This window comes from Bactrocera latifrons, unplaced genomic scaffold, assembly GCF_001853355.1.
Source record: "Bactrocera latifrons isolate USDA-ARS-PBARC rearing strain unplaced genomic scaffold, ASM185335v1 scaffold_64, whole genome shotgun sequence".
NCBI classification, from domain to species: Eukaryota; Metazoa; Arthropoda; class Insecta; order Diptera; family Tephritidae; genus Bactrocera; species Bactrocera latifrons.
In genome coordinates this window covers 417,154-438,925 of record NW_017537312.1, presented here as the reverse complement: position 1 = coordinate 438,925, position 21,772 = coordinate 417,154, and the positions used below count along the sequence as shown (strand labels likewise).

The window sequence follows — 21,772 nt, the reverse complement described above, 5'->3', positions numbered from 1 at the left end:
CTGCGCAACGTTTGTCTTGTTGTATGGTCTAGATATCGGCCTTCATTCAGTGAAAAAGTTGTAAATATCTTAGGTTATGTTCACATTACACTCCAAATACTTAAATTCATGCTAAGTATTTCTCTTTGGAAAATAATAAAAAATTTTGATTTGGTAGCTGGTTGGAACGTTATTGCACCAGCACAATCAAAATATCGAACTTGGTTGTTTATATCATTTGATAGAACTGTACAACCACTTGCCATATGAACCTTGAAGAAGCTGACTTAACAACCTGTCTCCGAGGAAAACATTTGATAAATAGAAAACAGGATAATGGATGACAGTAAAATGAAGTAAATCGATTTAGCTTGCATTCTAAAGATATCAAGAGAATACGATAGATATATCAGAACTCCAAAAATGCTTGCTGGAAGGAAATTAAGGGACAATCAAGAGGTAAGTATGGAAAGAGTCCTATTTCGAAGCTGACAAATCTTATATTAAAAAAGTGTATCGAAAAGTTGGAAGATCAAGTGGCTACTATAATGAATAATAAAGTCAAATTATGATAAGAGAGTGATTTTTCAACCCTCCCAATCTTAGTAGTTTCGATAATTCTAGAACGTCCTGTATATATTACAAATAGCTTCAGGGTATTAATAGCAATAATTTTTTTTAGAAATATTTTTAAACCATTGTAAAATGTAGCAATAAAGGGAAGAATCGCAAACAAATGCATGTCGATATACAAATAAATTAATTAGTATACGCTTGTGTATCCAACTGCCAATATTTCTAGCACAAAGTCTTGGATGCGTCTTCAAATTGCAAAGTAGGTTATGTGTAATCGCAATTGTTGCCGAACCAACTTAGTACATATTAAATTATAATTCGATTTATCGAGCTACTACTTTACGTTTAAGTATATGTATGTGCTAACTTCTTAACAATATATCCGAATGTGTGCTGGTTTACATATAATCTTTAGTGCTAACTTCAGTACATTTTTAAAAATTGTTATTATTTTTTTGTTATTGGTTAAAGTGAAGGGATATAGCATAAGGGAATGACGTAATTATTATGCAATATAGTATAATTTTAAATCTATATATATCTACATTAATTGGACTTTCAATTCGCACATTGATGGGTGTTTGCATGTAAGTATTTGTGTATATACTTAGTCACTTTTTATGTACGAGCACGTTTGTACGAAAATTTTTATTAAATCGATCTCAACAACATCTTATAAATAATTCTAAATTCCTTGAAAATCAATATCAAGTAGAAAATATTTAATACTAATTTTTGATTTTTGAGATATAAATTTGTTTACTTTTCAGTAATGAGTTGTTCGGTTCAGTTGGGATGTTTACATTAATTACGGTAAAAAAATTCGATTTCTCAATTAAAAATTAAAAAAAAATTTTCTTACATAATTTATTCAAAACCAAAAAATTTCCATTTACTTCTTTAGTTTTTTTTATTAATTCAATAAATCAGTCGTTTAATTTTCCTTTCGAGATGAGTACATACTCAAGTACATACTATAAAAAGTGAATAACATTAGTTTTAGGGTTAGGGTTGATTTCATGTTCTATGCGTTTATGTTTTGATCGATGTAAACGATTGATGGTGCCCGGGTAGCGGTCTTAATGCGTGATTGTTCAGTTTTTAGTTGCCGATTGGTAGTCTACATGTATTGCTTTAGAATAAATATTTTTTATTTTTGTTTTAAGAAATCATAGTTAAAAAATAATAATCAAAATAAAGAAATGCAAGGTGAGAATGTCCCGTCAAACTCGGTTTAAAACTGGGCTTCCGAAAAATGATTGTCAAAATATTTATCAAAATATAAAGAAATAAACTTTTGCACTAAGGAGATTGAGATTTTCGAAGATTTTCTCAAATATTTTATATTCACTGAAGTGATTTCCCTTATTGATATTGCTAAAATTTAGAGAAGAGTGTACAGTTATTAATAATTTTTTGAAACGTTTGTAATTAAATTTTCAAGCTATGAACATGAATTTTCATATGAAGCGTATGAATAACATGGAAGGGCTGAAAAATACAGAAAAAAATTGTTGATTTCCAGTTCAATATTTAAATTCAAGCACTATTTTTTTCGAAAATAGGAGTAAAAAATAGGAAATGTATATTTCAGCGAACAAAAAAGCAGTTGTCCTCTAGTAGCTTCCAGAATGTTGAGATGTATATCAATATGGTATATGTAACGATAGTTATTCTCAATACAAGTTTGACGGGCCATAACAAACTATAAATATATAAAATCCAGCTCCTGGCGAACTCTTGAAAATTTGTTACTTTAAAAGTGAGTTTATAAAATTATAAATATGTATAAGTGTATGTGTGAATTTGAGAAAAAGTTGATGATTTCGTATGTGTAAGTAATCGAACAGTAAATAACGCTTAGTTTAGAAGCGAATGAATTTTAGAAATCGCGTTAATGATTGGCAGTGTTAAAGTTTTTATGCTTTTCCTCGTTTTTTAAATCATTATGTTATTTTTAAGTTTGTAAATAATTTCGATTCCGCCGATTCGTAAATTGAAATTACACAGTTATTAAATATGGAAAGCTATATACGAGTACGCAATTATTTACCGCTAAATATAAACATACTTAATTGTTTTACATTTGTTTATTTCAATTTAATGAATGCAGTACTTACGTATTTAACGTGCATGTATGTGCATACATACATACTTAAGTAAATACTAGATCGGTTGTTAACTTACATATATCGTAAGTCTATCGCCGATTACACTTGAGAGTAAATCTAAAAACGAAAGGTTTTTGTGTAAGGGTAATTTTTCACTTTGCTAACTCTACTTAGCAATTGTACAATTTATGAGTACGTACTTTTATGTCATTTTGTATGTACTTATGCATGAATGTCGAATTGTTGTTGGTTGTGAAATGTGCACATTAATTATAATTTGGTGTTGTGTTTTAGTTAGTTTCGCGTCATTTAAATAGCTTTCAAGAAGCTTTCAACTGACCGTATAACCTTTTTTAAATTGTATTACAAAAAATCAAAAAAAGAATCCTTAACAAAAATTTATAAACAATATACATATGATAAACAATGCAAAATTGTGAAATACATAGTCAACAAATAAGTATTTTAGATATTTATTAAAGAAATTATCCGAGTTGGCAGCACTACTCTTACATACTTTTAAATTCGATACTTGCATACCTTTAGGAGCATCCATAAAGTGCGTCCTTCACATGAATATCAACAAAAATGTCTATATGTATGGCTTAGTGAATATAGAAGAATATCATTTCTACTTGTTTGTTTTGTTCTATTTTTATTATCTGAACCCGTGAAATATGCTTGTTCGCACCTTGGAATACTCCCACACGTGTCCTACGCTGACCAAACAGTATTAATTCTAAAAATATGAATATAAAACCCAAATTTTGAGAGAAAAATTGTAAACCATATTCATGGAAGCTAATTTTGAGCGTATAGCTATTCCCTTACATCTATTTTGAGATTTCCGAGAATCAAATTTCCAAATAATAAACATTTCAAAATATTACTAAACAAGAAAACAGTTTCAAAATAAAATAAACAAGGTTTAGTTTTTGGGCTTTTATCTTTAATTATAAATAACAATTGTTTATTAAAGTTTAAAATGTATGTTTTGTATTTATAGTTCCAATAAACTTCATGTACATATGTATGTATGCATGTACCCAGGTATGTACATACAAGGGGGAAGTTGGGCGTGATTTCATGCAAGTGAGTGAGTGAGTGGCTTACCCTTCTCTATTATTATTTTTTCTATAAATTTACTTTCGCAATCAACTTATTCTCTTCTTGCTGAATTTAGTGTTCTGCTTGTTGTTGCTGCTACTGCTGGCTAAACGTATTTTTATTCATAACTGCTTATACTAATACATACTAAATAGTTCAGCGAAAACTTGTAAAAATATCACTTAAAATTATTTTTTCTTGTAATTGCCAAAAAAATAATAACAATAAATCATTAACATATAGAAATGTGTACAAGTGTTTGAAGGTCATTGATTAGCAGGGGAAGATGTGAAAGTAGATAAATTAATTTACAGCACAATCTTGGCATACATTCGCCAGTGTACATACACATGTTCACAAAAGTGCTAATACAAATCATTGTTTTAGAATGTCAGTATATTTTTCAAGATTGATACTTGTCCGTACTTAGTTTTAATGTTTCTCTTATGAAATATAATCGAAAGAAATGTTAGTTTCTCTAATAAAAACAAAATGTATATATATACAATGGCCACTATCACGAATTTCATTCAAATCACGTTTACGGAGAAAGAGATGGGAAACACTTTGAGATAGTGCGTTGGCATTCTCAAGGTAAGTCCAGTGTGTTTCTCTAAATAAGATCATTGCAAATCACATATGCATGTACAAAGCAGTAAATATGCTATGCATTTGTATACTTCAATTAGTAGAAAATCGTAAAGACCGAATTTTAACAAAATTTTTTAAAAGATTTGAGAAAACTACAAACATGATAATATATGTATGTATACATACAAGTAATTTGAAGTGAATGCAGCTTCATATCATAACAATCCTTAGTAACAATTTTATTGCAGCAAAGCAGCCCTCGGATTTTTACAGTTATTTTAATTGTGTAATTTAGTCGTCAATGAAATTCATAATAGTAGTTTTATACAGGTGCTACTTTCTATCGTGTACATAAATTTAGGTACAAAAATATTAATAATCCAATGAACGCAATGTGTATAATTGAAATAATATATATAATAATTATAAATTTCTTTAAATTTAGATACCTATAGATTACATTAATTTGAACACTTCTTTTAATTTCATGATCTTGCGAGAGTTCTACTTTATCATAATTGGTTTGCGTTATTTATTGAACTGTCTTTTTGAAGAACTTTACGAAAAACGTTTGCACAAAAAGAAATTTACTTTAAGTAGATTATTGAAATTCAAATATTTTTATTTTCTTATTTGGATAAAATAAATGGGATTTTGGTATCACTACCCACAATCATATGCATACGTACAACCATACATACATATATACCATCAATGTCATATCTGCAAATAGCTACTGTTCATCACTCTTTAAAGAATTTGTGTTCTGCCGAAAGAGTGTGAAACAAGTTGTTATATAGTTTAATGGGTGAATTTGTATATAATCTCAACGCTCCATTAGAATTAATTGCAAAACTCACGAAATATTACATAACATTAAAATCGTTATTTAAATAAAGTTACGAATTCAGTATAATCGAAAATAGTCTTGCATCGCGAATAACTAAATTGATTTATTCCGCTTGAGGCCATGGTATAATATGTATGTATGCTATTTATGCAAATGTTCAACATTTGAAAAAAATGTACATATTGTTTTTATAATTGGCCGTAATGAGTGAAAGCTGTGTCAACAGGATTTTAAAATTTAAAAGTGAAAATCTTTTAGAGTTTACGGTAGTAATCGGAGTAAGTTGGTTTTGCCTACGTTTACTTCATTTTCATAAACTTGTGTGTATGTGGGCATAAATATTTTACAGCTAACTTAAAGATAAGTTTTGAGTTGGTTGGTTTCGTTTTTCTTTATTTATTTTGTCTTATTTTAACATTTTGCTATTTAAATGAAGTTAAACATTACCGTTGTTATGATTACGTTTAATGTAATACTTAATTATCTATCTATGTACTTATGCAGCATACACACATACATATATGATAGCTGTTTCGTTTGTCTATTAACATTCTCTGTATATATCTTTATGTATATATGTATATGCGTGTATATGTATAACATAATTAACATATACACGTTTTTTGTTTGTAAATTTAAAAGCAATTACTTTCACATCTATTTAAATTGTTTATTCAACTTCATTGTAACTTTACATATGTATGTACGAGTACGTTGTAGATAATATTTCATTTCCAACTGTGTATACATCTTCTAGGCCTCTAGTTGATGTGTGGATAATTGTAGAGTCGCGCAAGGTTGAAATTCCTAATACTATATATGTACTGTTATATATATGTATTCTATATATGTATATATGTATATCTATACGTATGCATGCATGTTATACACGTTTACATGTATACACATACATACATACATAATTAAAAGTAAAGAAAAATTTTTCTAATTTTATATAATTAATTTAAAGTGTAAAATTGCCGTTGGAGGCTGATCTAAATTATTATCAATCAAATAAGTAAAGACAACAAAATATAAACAATAACAAAAAAGCAAAAAAATATTAGTATAAGTCATTTCTTAAATACATACATACATAATAAAAAAAAAATTAAAATAATATACGATAAAAATTGCAGCAAATGTCAAAAACAATGCCGAAAAATTATTTAGTGTTATGATTATAACGGCTTTGATAACGTCTTCATACTTGTCTTCGCGGCCAGCCATAGATAATGCCGCCTTGTAGTGGGGCTCAGCCCTACTGTTGCTAACTCTTGTGGTGTATGTGGTGTGTGGCGTTGGTGCTTAAGGAAAGTATTGTGATGGCAGCGACGTTCGCATACAAATGTCGAGTTCAGTATTTGAGGCAGCAGTAGTCAGCAAGTGATTCTTATTAGTGCTGTTGCTGTTATTGGCAGTTGTAACAACTTGGATTTGTTGCTGTTGTAGATGTGCATCAGCGTCCGTGTTTGTACCATAGTTATTATGTTTGCTAGTCATCGACGTTTGGTCTATGTTGCTGCCATTGGCAGTGTTCTGGTGGATATTATTGCTAGCAGTGATTTTTCTTAAATTATTTGGTGGCTTCACAATGACGGAGGTAGCCACGGCAGTTGCTGGTGCGGAAGCTGCCAAATATTTGTGTTTGTTGCTGTTATGGCCAATATTATTGTTATTGTAATTGTTGCTTGTTCGCTTGTACTTCGCATAAGTTGGCGTTATCGTGACTGTATTGCCATTGTCAATTGTATGCATTAGTGATTTCGATTTCGGCCCTGCTGCCAGTTCTGTCGTTGTGGTCCTCGTCGAAATTATTTTCGCTGTTGTTACAGCGGTCGTCGTCGTCGTCGTTTCCGCCGCCGCCGCCGACGTTTTGACCCTTTTTCAGTCACCGAATCGGGTACATGCTTTCTTCCACCTACATTGGGTGCACCATAGTTCACGGCGTTCCATACCGTATACTTTGCGACATTTCTTATTCTCGCCTCGTGTGCGTCTATTTGGTGAGTTCGGTGTGTGTTTGGTTGTCGTGGCAACGGTTGTATGTTGTGAATGTTGTTGTTGATGATGATGATGAGATGTATTTTGTTGTTGTGGTGATTGTTGGTGAACTTGTGCTGTGGAGATTGTCACGATAGTTCCAGCTGCGCTGGACTGGGTCGACTGTTGGTGACCATGCATGTGCTGTGTTTGCTGCTGCTGTTGTTGTTGTTGCGGTTGTTGATTTGTATAATTTGGCGTAATAGTTACAGCCGGTAGTTGTTGCTGTGGTTGCGGCTGATTGTGATGAGCACCAGTCTGATGTGCCGTCACCGTAATATTTTGGTGGGACAACTGTTGTAGCATATTGCTGGCACCGCTATTATTGGGTGTGATGGAACTGCTTTGGCTATTGCATGTATTACTGTTGACATTGCCATGGCTGTTACTACTGATGCAACTATTCGGACTGCTGCTATAATTGTGATGGTACGTTGGAGATGGATATGGCGCTGTCGAGTGGGACGGACGTGGCGATGATCGAGCGTGTTTAACAAATTGAGACTGCTGCTGCGGCTGCGGTTGTTGATTCTGATGAAGTTGCTGACTTGAGTTAGATGTAACCGATGTAATGGCGGTTTGTGCTGATTGTACTACCGGTACTGATGACGACTGCCAGTAGTTGTGATGATTTAAAGGTGAAGTTGACAAGCAATTGCTCTGCATTTGCTGATTGGTGTGGCTGTCGTTGGTAGCAAAATAAGTGCCACCATGGAATACCGTCTTACTGTTATTTATATGTTGACCCTGATTTTGTTGCAACTGCTGTTGTTGATTGACACGTCCTTGCCTATGATTAGGAAAGAAATAAACGTCATTGTTTGTTTGCATTGAACGTGTACTGAAGTGTGGTTATGTCGAACGATTAATGTTATGATCTAAATAAAAAAAAAACGTAATTATCGTTAACGTCTAAAGTTAGACAACTCCAAAACAAAAACTCTTATGACATTGTGTAAAATTAACTTAAAGATCAAGAAATGTGTGTCATATTTCTAATTCTGTATTAGTGAATATTATAAAAAAAATTGTAGAGGTAACCTACTTGAAATTGCCCACTATTTTTCTTTGGTATTCTGGGTCTTCGTGTGGTGGTCGAGCCATATCACGGTGGCTTAGAGTGGGTGGCGATGTAGGGCTTGGTGTTTTACAATCATCCTCTTCATCTTCGATTTCTGTATAATAAAACTCTTCCTCATGGTCATTTTCGCTACATGATTCATCATAATCAGCAGAGCGACGTGCTTTTTTGTTACTGCAAGGAAAGTATTTAAAATAAAAATTAACATATAATCATAATAAAACTCGCTTAGTGTAGTTATGTTAATTTTAGAAAATTGTATTGTATAGGTGTAAAAGCAACCCTAAAATCTATTACAAATTCTTATATGCAACTCTGACAAGCACTAGCCATGGGAAAAAGAGATAGCAATATATGCATAGAAAGCAATTTCATTGTATAAAGCAGCTCCGCAGGTATATGCGATATATAAAAGGTGAGGAATGAAATGACGCGATTGCTGCCTGCTGACATTCGTGTAGTTGATCTGTCGCCTAATGGTGTGTAGTGCTGTTGTTAAATTAAAACGCTCACTATTTAAGAACATAGTAAGAAAGAAGTAAACCGGAATTGCAGATTTAGGAATTCAAGCGTATATTTTAATTCTCGAGTAATTTGCAAGGATAAACTTGTGATTTATGTAGAAATATTTGCTTACAATTCTGTTATCTAGTTACCCAAAACGTGTTCGCAACAAAGAAACTTCGGAAGAAGAAGCAGATGGAAAAGCATTAATCGACAGACGGTCGTCAAAGCGGTGAAAATAACAGACAAAGCAAATCAATACAACGTTTACGAAAGAGTCAGGCATCGAAATTTACATAGTGGCGTTTGTTTTACAAAATTATCAAGATTTTTATTAAGAAGAAAACTTCAGTTCCTTTTTATTTAAAGACACTACGCTACATATAAGTAAAAAGTAATTATTTCGACTAGAACCAAGTACGAGTACATGTTCAAGTTTCATTGAGCACTCATCTACCTATCCTTGTATCTGCAGCAGAAAGTTGATTTTGCATATTATTGAAAAGCATACAGAAGTAATCGCTGTGAGCAAAAAAGTCAATTAATATTTGTTAAGAGTACACGGTTTAGATAATTTGAAAGGAAACGAGATATATTGGCATTTACAGAGGAAAAATGTCCACCAATATTAATAACATTGTTACTGAACGAGTTGAACGCAATAATTCCTCCTCATCCCTATGTGCATTAAGTAGTGGCGGACATAGTAAAAACAACAGTGGGGTATTTACAATTCCAAATAATGGCGGCACGATCGGAGGCGGCAATGGAGGTCTTAATGCCAATGGCACTAGCAGTTTTAATGGTGTCGTTATTAGCGAAGTTGTCGACGAAACAAATCTCAAGTTTAGTTGCAAATATAAGACAAGTTGTACTTTGCTGTGCATTTACGACCCACAAGGTGTTCTTTTAAAAATTACACCAGGTAAGCATTATTTTCAAATGGTCTAAGCCGTAGTATAGGCTGAGAATTTGTTTAATGTTATTAAAATAAACTTTTTGAATTTTTAGATAACGACACTTCGAGTGTGCTTAAAGAGTACTTGCTTGCATATGATACCGAATCATCACAAATAGGGCGCCAAACTTATGCTCTTTCTCTAGACAATGATAATTTGCTTCTGAGATTTTCATCCGCATATGGTAAAAAAATATATTCTACGAAAAATGCAATGACATATACATATTTACATTATATTCTTCTGGCCTTTTAGAACAGCAACGGTTTCGAAAGTTAGTCGATAGTGTGAAACACCTCCGACCAAAATCAGTATTTTCACAACGAACTGAAGAGTCTTCCGCTTCACAGTATTTCCAATTTTATGGATATTTGTCGCAGCAACAGAATATGATGCAAGATTATGTTCGCACCAGCACATATCAACGTGCCATTCTAGGAAATTCTATTGATTTTCATGTAAGTTATTTTTATTATATATTTAATTTTATATTTAAATAACTATCGGTTCAACATTATTATAGAATAAAATAGTTTTGGATGTGGGTGCTGGCTCAGGGATTTTATCGTTTTTTGCTGTTCAGGCTGGCGCCGCTAAAGTATATGCCATTGAAGCATCTAATATGGCACAGTACGCACAGCAATTAGTCGATTCTAATAACGTGCAGGATAAAATATTTGTGATGCCTGGTAAAATTGAAGAAATTGAAATACCTGAAATGGTAGACGTAATTATATCAGAACCTATGGGATACATGCTCTACAATGAGCGTATGCTTGAAACATATTTGCATGCTAGAAAATGGTTGAAACCGAACGGAAAAATGTTTCCGACACATGGAGATTTGCATATTGCACCATTTTCAGATGAATCTCTTTACTCAGAGCAGTATAATAAAGCAAATTTTTGGTATCAGTCCGCTTTTCATGGCGTCGATTTGACTACGCTGCATAAAGAAGGTATGAAGGAGTATTTCCGGCAGCCGATTGTCGATACGTTCGACATACGTATTTGTATGGCAAAATCCGTGCGGCATGTTTGTGATTTTCTGCGAGATAACGAGAACGATTTACATAACATAGGTATGTATTTATTTTTTGCGGCGTCTTTAAAATGTTATTTTCAATTATTTTTATGATTTTTCTAGATATACCTCTCCAGTTCCATATATTACAAACCGGCATTTGTCATGGACTTGCTTTTTGGTTTGATGTTGAGTTCTGCGGTTCTAGCCAGCAAGTTTGGCTTTCCACATCGCCCACAGCACCACTAACTCATTGGTACCAAGTGCGCTGTCTTTTACCAATGCCGATATTCATTAAGCAGGGCCAACTTTTGACTGGTCGTGTGCTTCTTGAAGCTAATCGCCGTCAGTCCTATGATGTCACAATTGATTTGCATATTGACGGAACGTTAATATCCTCCAGCAACACATTGGACTTGAAAAATCCTTACTTTAGATACACAGGTGCACCGGTGCAGGCACCCCCTGGCACAAGCACCCAGAGCCCTTCAGAACAATACTGGTCACAACTTGATACACCGCAGGGTACACGTACTGGTAAGTATTTCTTACACTCTCGCTTCTCAAATTTTTATTAGTTTTCATTTCTAAAATTATATTTCAGTAAGTAATTTAGCAAATGGCATAACTGTTAATGGTCTTGCGGAAACTTCTATGGACATCTCTCATACGCTTATGAACCCTCACAATTAAATTAAGCAACATTGAATCGACTAAAAACCCTACGCAATTCTACAATCGATTCGATGCTGGCAAAGTAAGCAGCTAGATTTAATTTTACGCCAAGGTGAACTTACCAATATTTATTTTACTGATTTTTTTTTTCAAACACATAACGCGCGTTTGGATTCGGTTACATATAAATACAAAATTTTTTAGAATGTAGACGATTTGTTTTTAATAATTGTTATTTTGTGATGTATTTAACAGGACGTTTAAGTAAGAAGGGAATTTATTTAAGCTCGAAATGTGTTTTTTTTTTTTTTTTTTTTTTGTAAATTTGTTTAAATGATTATAAAGAAACATATTACACACATATACAAGCTCATATACACATATATTTTAAGTGCAAACTGCTAATACACGGAAATAAAGTATATATATATATATGTCTAGTTATAGGCAGACAATTTGGAGTGAATGGCAATGTAAGCTAAACTTTAAGGAACAATCATGGCAGACTTACAATGTATAGATATTGTGTTTCTTCAGTAGTAGACGTACAGTAAATAAAGCGTATTGAATAATAATTTAAATTATAAACGAGGTAGTTTAAGTGCGACAAACCGTTTAGCGCGTATATATTCTTGTAGCTATGCAATTTTTAATGTTTAATGTTTCTCCAAATAGTAGATCTAGTTGTTGAAAACCTTTGACTTGAGTGCGTTGTAAGAAATTTCTATAATTTTCAACCCTAAATTTGAAACGCGTCGTGAATAAATAAAAAAAAAAAAAAATCTCTTAAAAATGCGTTTCAAGTACTACCGGTTGAAATGTGTTCCCTTCGTATAGTTCAACTTATTTAAATGCCTGAATTTTGCATTAGCCCTAAATGAAAGCCCTTTCGTGCTTGTTTTTGCATTTATCAGTAAACCTCATTGGATATTACCCGTACTCCCTTTTAATGTAGGCGGTAGTACATAGTTCCTAGTTGTAAGCAATGTAAGCATCTATATCTAATAAATACTACTATTAAGACTAGTGCGTTGTTCACCTTTTAGCATTCTATTCTAAGAGTTAGGCAACGCTAAATTTCCACGTTGATATTTGATAATTTACATTGCAATTAAATATAAACTGCACACGCATTCAATTTCGCAAGAATGTATAAGCGATTTCATATCATTTAAACGAAGTAAAATAGGTTAGTTATTTTGCACCCTTCACTCCTTTTTGACTTCAGTAGGAATATCTATTTATTTGCGCTTTTATTACTTTTGCCCAACGTTAGTTTTGTGTGTGTTCTTTATTCTTTATTCTTTACTTTCATTTTAATTTTAATTTAAGAGATTATCTTGTTAAACTTGCAAGAGCAAAAATGTTGAAGAAACACATTTCTTATTTTAACAACCTTTGCTTTATGCTAAGAAAATACATTTTAAAATTTAGTTAGTTTAATTTGTATGCGAGAACTATAGTTATGTGTATTATTGTATAACCAATTAGTATATAAGGTTACTATAAAAGAAGATAATGAAAAAAAGTTCGCTCTGTATTAGTGTGTAGAGTTAAAAATATACATATATACAATTACAAACGCGATACAAGAACAACTATGTGGTGTTTCTTATTTTTGTGAAATATTTTCGGCGGACTTCCCTGAGCGATAATCTATAAAAATCATTTCTAAAATATGCACAGTCAACCTTTAAACGCCGCGATTCATACCCCCCCACGCACCCCACTACAGCGCATTCTTCCTGAAGCAGTGCAGTGGTACGAAACCTTGGCCTCAAAATGCCGCGCTCGTGTGTATGCTAGCGAACAGCATTTGTCACGAATGCTCAGAAATACGAGTGCGTTCGCCCGCCCAACGACCGGGCTAATCACACTACAGTTGCTGCTGAGTGATTTTTTCTACTAGACACACATCCATACAACCGTACTTGCGCATTTATATAAATTTATGCATTTAAGTGTATATGGCCCAGATTTTTTACATTAGCGCCAATGCAACTGAAAGCGGAATCGCACGTTAGAGGACTGCACTGGGTATTGCTGGGGTGCTACAGCTGTGGTTGGTATTGTTAGTTGCATTGGTTGCGGCGCTTTTACCATTTGTGCCATTTAACTTGCACTTTGCTTGGCTCACTGTGTCAAGGTGACAGCGTGAATATTCCCTTGGTTGAAGTTACCAATACAATGAAAAATGCAAATACTTTAACATGTACGAATTTCAAGGATTTATCATGAAAAAATATTTGTTTTCCCTCGCTGCTATTATTTAGAAACGAATTGCGAACTTTAAAAATCACATTTTGGGACATAATTGACGCTGCATTCGAATTACACAACTCTGCGAGCGGTTGTGAAGATTTTTGAAGAAAAACTGATTAAAATTAGTGTAATTTTTTATTCCTAACATTTGTTTAAGCACCACAACGATTATATTAAATGTAATTTTGGAGAAAAGGGTGGTTCTAGAGTAAACGAGTGCTGTTGGATGTTGGATGTTGGAGAATTGCGAGTATACCAGACACATGGAAATGTGTAGAGTTCAGCAAAAAACAGTTTTGGAGGTGTAAATATGTGGTTTTGTGATTAAAAGTGTCCTTAAAGGTACAGTTATAAATCGTACTTACCCTAAATGAACATTACGTATGTGTCGCTCTATCTTTTTCGGTGTCTGTTCTATGTGTTTGCAGCCTTTCCAGGTACATCTGAATTTGGATTTGTTTGTCTGCAAAAAAAGTAGTAGTTGTGATTAATAACAAATTGAAATATATGTATGTATAGCATATATAAATTCTCATTTATTTATTAACAAATAAAAAGGGTTAGAGTTGAAGAGTTGCCTACTTTTAGGCTGGACCGCCTTGTCGATCTATTGTAGTGATCTCGCATACTTTTATTAACGATCCTCAACTCTTCGTTGTTTCAAGGCAAATCACTTGCAACATTCACACTAACGGCTGCAATTTATTGCCACTCGATAAGAGCGTTGCCCGCGCAAAGCTGATATACAATTAGCCAGCAATAAAGGATAACCAAGGCAAGCCTACAACCGGCGACGTGCCGGCTTCAACTGTGAATGTATTAGTGCTGAATGGGAAAACACCGCTAGCCGGAATGATAACACGAGCGCATTGCAAAATCGCGACTTCAAAACGAGTTCATCATATATAAAGCTTGTACATACGCATAAATGTACGTATGTATGTATGCGCGATTGTTGGTAAATGCAAGTGCGATAAATATGGGTGAAGTTGACGAGGCCGCCGGTTACTATAGGCCGTTAGACGATGGCAGCGTAAGTTCGGTTGGTGGTGCATTAATATTCTGATGCATCCTTGTATTGAAGTGCATACACAAAAAAGTGTGGAGGGCAAATTGAGAATGAGAACGAGGCCATTTGTGCCAAGGAGACGCTGCTACTGTGAGATGGCGAGAACCAGCAGATGCATATACCATACATATGTATGTGTATTTTGGTATATAAGTAAGCACATATGTTTGCAAGTAAATGGCATGCCGTTTACTAGGTCAATTGTGTTAAGTGTTATGTCCATGTATGTATATTGTGTTTATATATAGTACATATGTACTAGAGCGGGTTGATTTACAGGGAGCCGAAAAACAGAACAATTTTGTAGAAAAAAATCGACACGCTCTAATGCTAATAATGTATGTACATATATTTATGAAAGTGAAAAGTACTCAAATGATCGCTGATTACGACTGTAATGGTACTTATCATGCACATACAGTAAGATTCTTGAACTAACTTTTAAATTTCCTGGCGTCCTTGATTAAAATAGTTCTAGAAAGTATATAAATAATTCACAAAAATACTTAATTTTTAGGAAATTGTTTCACTGAAAATTTTTGAAGCCAGCATTTATACTTCAACAGTTATTTTGTTGTTTTTGTTTTCCACTAATGACCTGATTTCAGATGGAGGTTGCTTTTATGTACAAGCTGTTATATGTATATTAGTGTATATAAATGCGTTTGGACATACATACGTATGCATTTATGTATGCATTTATGTATGTATATATTTTTATTTATTTTGAAGATTTGTTTTTCATTTTGCTTCTTGCAGGCATCCTTGAAAACTGGTTTAGGCTGAGCTTGTCCGCCAATTAGTGATGTGCTTGAAGGTCTCAACACATTTCAACAGCTGAAATACCCACTCAAAGGGCTATGGGACTCTAGAATTAGAGTAATTGAATTTAATACATTTTTATCACAACAAACATATAAATTTAAAGCCGCAACTTTAATTTTTGGGCATTCAATATTATCCTGGAGTGGAAAAAAAGTTTTTTATTCATAGAAATTATAACTGACTTGAAAAAAGGTAAAAATTCTACATTTAGATATCTCTGTTGAAATATCATGAAAATAATAAATAAAAAATTTTCAAAATCAGATTTTTTTTAAGTAGCAATTAAACATAGACATTATCATGTATTTACGCTAAAATTTTTCATTTAAAGTTTGACTACAAAATTTTTTAGAATCATACAGGGTTGCCATGCTTACATATCCTTAAGAAATGCTTTTCAAACATTATTTATGCCTATTTTCACATATATTGAAGAGTGTATGTTTGTGCTGCTTTTTCGTTAAAGAATCCAATGCACAAAAATATAAAAAATTCGCTTCCGCTAAAGTGAATTCATAAAGCGTAAAAAACGCACACACCCTCATACACATGTATTTCTATGCTCCTCCTCATCTGTATTCTTATATTTCGTGCTCGTTAAATTTATTCCCCAATTTATTTTGATTGCCGCACGGCTTTCAGTAGGAGGCATTACACGTCCACTAGCCCACGCAGTGCGAGGGTCATAACGCCGCCTTGCCACGCTCGAAGGCATTGCATTCTAGGCTAGTGAAAGAATTCTTTTCTTGCGCTTTTCCACTCTCCACTTTGCTTTTGCTTTTGTTTTCACTGCTTTCTGGCTTTCTGTTATTCATGCTTACGACAAAAGCAAATAGAATTGAAAGCATAAATTTGTATGTATAAGAGCCGCTAAATGTTGATTCTTTCCAAGCGCTCGAACAGTACCCAAAAACCCCTTTCAGGTGGAGCACTACGGGATGAAGTATGCGCATTGCCGAAAATATTTAGGTCAAAATATAAATAAGTAAACACTGATAGTCACACGAAAATATGAAGTTATCAGAAATGCTCTCCGCGCAGGGCTGTTTGCCGAAGGCTACATATTTGCATGACTAAAGAATATTATTTGTTTTCTTGTGTATTCTACTAATTTCCCTTTCGATAAGCTACATACCCTTAAGAGTGTATTCATATTGTAGAACATTTCAGTTAAGAGTGCAGCACTGTTAGCTTGAGCTCAAATTAAAATCATTGTGAGAGGAGAGCGCATGCTGACACATTTCTTATGTTTTGGGAGATGCGGAGAGAAATTAGGTCACCGGGTAAAAGTGAAGTTACGAGTGTGTAGATATTTTTTGAAGTTACTACATGTATTCACTTTTGTATGCATGTTTAAGACTTTTTGTAAAATGAAATTTTCGACATTTTCAACGTCAATTTTAATGCAGACATTAATTCTCTAGACATATTAATATTGGCGATTTTGTTTTCGGAAAAATTTACAGTATGCAAACCCTTCATTCTGAGCACTTTGAAGTGCAGACTTTTAGTTTTTTAGAGTTAGCTTTAGTTTGCCTTTGATGCCCTGTTTCAAGTGGTTGAAAATTGGGGCGCGCTCGTGCGTATGAGCAACTTTCCATTTTCACATTCAGCAGAGTTATTGAAATATGTGTGTATATGCAATAAATTATGCTCTCAGCTCTTTGAGAGTCTTTTAAATAGAGACTCTCTTTAGGAGTTTCGGAGTGAACTTCCCGTGAGCCTTATTTTGTAAATGGCATTCAATTGATTTAGCACAAACGTTTATACGGCCTTTAGGTTTTATGCACCGACAAGAAAGCAGGAAAATCGTTGTCATTGCAAAGTTTTAGTAAAACTAATTACGCATTTCGAAAATGTTTCAAAATATGTTATGGCATTTTGGAAAATGTATAGTATATTTGTCATAAGCTTACAAATACCATTCATGCAATTATGTATATCTAAAACTTCCACAATTTGTGGCTTCGCCAGATCTACATAAACGCATATATATGATTATACGTAATTATCTATATATGCATGCATGTTTATAAATATGTGTGTACCAAAGAGTATACAGTCAACGGAGCACCTTTCATGGCCACAAAGCCCGCATAAAAGAGAAAGTAAGCATTTCCTCACACGCTGCTACACAAGCTATGTTTTCTGTATTTATGTATGTGTGTGTGTAAAGTATTTTAGAAAGGGAAAATGACAAGCAGGTGTTGAGTTGTTAAGGACTTTCCACACAGTTCATTTCATTCATGTCAAAATGTCTATTAACTTGATTCCATCATTTGGCGGTAATCGATTTTTGTGCTTTTTGTTTGGTTGCAGCATTTGCTTTAACGTAGTCAAGTGGTAAGTCTGCGGCAGTGATAGTTTGAGGGTTGCAAGAACTCTCTTGCATATATACTTATGCCTTTTAAATCTTCAGAAGTGCTAAATTAATCTTTTTCACGTAAATGAGTTTTTAATGGAAATCAAAATTACAGTTATTGTACACTCAATTTAAGAAGAAGAGAATAAAAGTAAAAAAATGATTTTCTTTTTGAAATCTAATTAAAGTCTATAGATAAATACTGTTATAGAAAATATGATTTCTGTGTACTAGTGCGACATCCTTTTTGAATTACATTTATTTTTATATGTTGTTGAAATCTAATTGGCGGTTAACTGATTACTTTAATATACATTTTTTTTAAAGCCAGGAAAGAAATGAGTAATTAATTTTTTTGAAATTTATTTAAAATACATCTTGAAGTTTAAAAAAATTTAATTGTTAATTTTTTTGGATTGGTTTTTTCTAAGTTCTAAAATTTAAAAAAAACTTAATTGTTAATATTTGGTTTTTTCTAAGTTCTAAAATTTAAAAAAAAAATTAACAATTAAATTTTTTTTAAATTTTAGACCTTAGAAAAAACCAATCTCTATATATGCACTATTCACTGTTCACTCGAAAATCTAATTTTTTTAGATTATTTAATAAAATCACAATTCTCAGAAAATTCTTTAAAAAGTAGTTTTGGAAAAGTGAGGGAACCAAGAATCAACAATTCAAAGAAAATAGCTCTTATATTTTTTATCGGAAAACAAGTAAAAAAATACTTAAATATATTGTTACTTATAACTTATCATAACCATTTCTTATAGTTCCATTATTCAATTAATAGTATTAAAAAACTTCATGCAGATATGCGCTCAGTAGATTTCCGATTTCAGAAGTGATTTATTAAAGAGCTCGCCTTAAAGAAATTGTCTAAAGAAGCGCGATACGATCTGTATGACGCCACAATGAGAATTTCCAATACAACATGCCAAAGAAGCATGAGTTGAGAAAGTGAAATTATTAAGTTGCTCCGCATTTCAAATGTCAGCGAAGTTCGTTAGGAGGAAGAAAGGAAACTTTAAAACTGGAACAAACATGAAAGTGCAATCAAAGCTGCTGACCTACATAGGCGCACACTAAGGATGCAGTCGGTCAGCGGGATGTTGAGAAAACTAAAGAAATTTAACTAAAGGAAAAGGATTCCTACAGAAAATTCAATGCAAATATGTGATGTCATTGCTAAGGCGCAGTAACCTAAAACTTCTGGAGGGGAAATAGGACTGAAGAGGTTATTTATTTTACATTGTCTTGAAAAAAATATATATGTATTTGTTGCCAATGAGTTATAGTAAGATATTATAAATACAGTTATGCCTCTCTAATTGACATAATATTGTTTTAAATTTTGGTGGTGAACAATAAAGGTATTGAAAGCTTAAGAGCTTGTCAAATTATAAATGAAAAGCTTTAAATTTATGCGCGTAAGCACGTTTGTTAAACGTGGATTTGTGTGCGTATTTTCGAAGGACGATTATGCGTTGGCATTGAAATGAAATTTTCGCCATTAGTGTGCGGCTGGCGTGACCGAGTTTCAAAGCTTTTGTGGCAGGTGGTTTGAGAAAAAAACGCAATAATTGCAACAACAAGCATTATGTGCTCTTCAGTATATGCTGGCACTCTACAAGGCTTCGCATAAATTTCCTTGAAATGCTGCAAAAAGCATTCACACATACACATATACGTATATACAATTTTGTATATGCTGTGCTATTATATATATGCTTATATGCCTGCACTTTAAATAGTGTGTGTGCTTGCTGCATGCTACACACACTCACTTTATGCTCAAGGTGAACTATGGCATACGAAAGTGGGTCAGGTCGTGCAAAGGTCCAGCGCGCAGAGGGAAGCGGCACGTTATGCTTGGTTTGTGGAAAAAGTCAAAAGTGTAAAGCTAAACTATCACGGTAAAAACTATTTGTAGGAACTAGCCTTAGCGGTGCTTTCAATTGCCAAACGCATGTCACATTCAAAATGTGTACGCTGTGTGTATGTGTGTGCGCGCGCGCCTAGATTTGGGGGCAGCAGTGGGTGCTATGCAATTACTCACAAATTCGTTTGGCGAATTCGGTCAAGGTAAAGCAAATAAAGGCAAAGTGATGCACACCTTGAAAGTGATCAATGCGTGTGCCGTTATGTGTTGCATGCAAGGATGCTGCGCTTATACAATTTTTTGTGCGGAGAAATTATTGCATTCAACATTTTGCACAATATAGTTTTCAGCATAGGGTAACTACTTTGCCCATAATGTTTGTTTTATGTTATTCTGCTAGGTATACAATTTTTAATGCAACATATTTGTGTATATGCCACTATATATGTTGCATTTAAGTATTTAACCCAATTGCTGAGTTTTTGCTACCCACACACCCACATATACAGACATACAATGTGGCATTTGGCAAGGCCGTGTCACCACTGTGCGTTTGTTGCATGCAACATCGTCGTGACACAGTCCATTTCGCGTCGGGGCGGCGTAAAAAGTAAACCAGGTCAGGCATATTTACAATGCAATTTATTCATTATATACATTGCGGTGTGGTGAGCGAACTTATATATTTGAGTATATAACGTTGCAATTGTACATAGTTAAACTTATATTGTGATACATATACATTTCAATTGTCTCACATAGCTTCTACATATGTACTCGTATGTTTGCTATCATTCAATGCCTCAACCCAGACCTCGAAAAATGCTTTAAAGTGCATCAAGTACTTATGATTTATGTATCTGGGCTTTATATAATATTCATATGCTATTTGTTATACTCACATTGCTTTTGTAGTAGTTTCTGTTTGAAATGTTTACTTGCTCAGTATTATTTTCAAGAATAATATCTATTCTTATATTGAGGAATTCATCTCTATTTCCACTTTATTACAACAAAATTTTTCGTTTTTTATGATTACGCTCTTGTATAGTCCATTTAACAAGTATCCGTATAAGTGCTTAAAAAGCTTGATTTTAAATGAGAAATTGCCAGCATAGTTGTATGCTACTAAAAGTAAACAACTAACAGTTTTTAAAAACTCTGATATGGATGTCAACAGAGATGATTTTTTTGGACAATTGGTAGATCGTATAATATTTTTACGACAAAAAAGGTTTTTTATTACTAATTTTTGGTTGGAAAGCGACTATAGATTGCCTTGCTGGTATATATTAGTGCTATTGGAGCGACTTTGCATCAATTGGGTATGTTTAATAATAATGTTTGCATCCTTCCTATATCAACCTGTGATGTTCAGCCTTTCTTAAAAAAAACACTTTCTTATAAATTCCATTTCCTCATGCCTTTCAGCACGCAATCTTTACCGTTTTAGGTTAACCTTAATTTGTGCAACATGCATCCGCCTTTCTCAACTGTAGCTACAACAAATGGTTATCTGCTCTCATCTTGCTTAACTTTCCTTGCGAATTAGTTATATGTGGTTTTTGTTTAGTATGTTTAGCATTTGCGGGTTATAGCATGAATTCCCTGTGGATATTTTAAGGTCATGTAAAAGTTTGCGCTCTTATCGGTGCCACGTTGTTTTATTTTACTTATAGTGGGTTAAGTTACCGCAAATTTAAGCAAAAAACCTATTGCTATGCTATTGTATGTAACTAACAAGGGCTGAAAAAATAAATTTGTTTTCTAACATACTGAAACGAAGGGATGTACAAGCAATGTTACTTAATTCAAATGATACTTATACGTTTTGTTTCAATAGTGCAATAACCGCCCCCATTCATCCTATCA

At 33.3% G+C, this 21,772-nt stretch overlaps 2 protein-coding genes across 4 annotated transcripts in view; one reads left to right on the top strand and one right to left on the bottom strand.

Moving 5' to 3' along the window:
* Window positions 1–6,731: 6,731 nt before the first annotated feature.
* Window positions 6,732–21,772, bottom strand: part of LOC108975360 (zinc finger protein 704) — a 287,817-nt gene continuing 272,776 nt past the window's right edge. For both annotated transcript variants that reach the window (XM_018943784.1, XM_018943786.1), the window contains 3 exons: window positions 14,128–14,225; window positions 8,303–8,512; window positions 6,732–8,047 (listed from right to left, as the gene is read on the bottom strand). In XM_018943784.1, coding sequence (XP_018799329.1) covers window positions 7,102–8,047; window positions 8,303–8,512; window positions 14,128–14,225 — 1,254 coding nt within the window. In that variant the 3' untranslated portion in view covers window positions 6,732–7,101. The remainder of the gene's footprint in view (window positions 8,048–8,302; window positions 8,513–14,127; window positions 14,226–21,772) is intronic.
* Window positions 8,692–13,098, top strand: LOC108975361 (histone-arginine methyltransferase CARMER). Of its 2 annotated transcripts, none has more exons than XM_018943788.1 (7): window positions 8,692–8,865; window positions 8,991–9,767; window positions 9,854–9,985; window positions 10,057–10,259; window positions 10,325–10,883; window positions 10,949–11,362; window positions 11,430–13,098. In XM_018943788.1, exons 2-7 carry the CDS (start codon window positions 9,458–9,460, stop codon window positions 11,516–11,518), a joined length of 1,707 nt encoding a protein of 568 aa, XP_018799333.1. In that variant the 5' UTR covers window positions 8,692–8,865; window positions 8,991–9,457; the 3' UTR covers window positions 11,519–13,098. The 2 variants fall into 2 exon arrangements, with proteins under 2 accessions (XP_018799333.1, XP_018799332.1); XM_018943787.1 differs by having other exon boundaries at window positions 8,692–8,927.

Bases quoted from the DNA above. Each gene is read 5' to 3' on its own strand.
- LOC108975361 (XM_018943788.1), top strand. From the start codon at position 9,458: ATGTCCACCAATATTAATAACATTGTTACTGAACGAGTTGAACGCAAT. The intron at 9,986-10,056 runs GTAAAAAAATAT...CTGGCCTTTTAG, and splicing joins GAGATTTTCATCCGCATATG to AACAGCAACGGTTTCGAAAG. The intron at 10,260-10,324 runs GTAAGTTATTTT...ACATTATTATAG, and splicing joins GAAATTCTATTGATTTTCAT to AATAAAATAGTTTTGGATGT.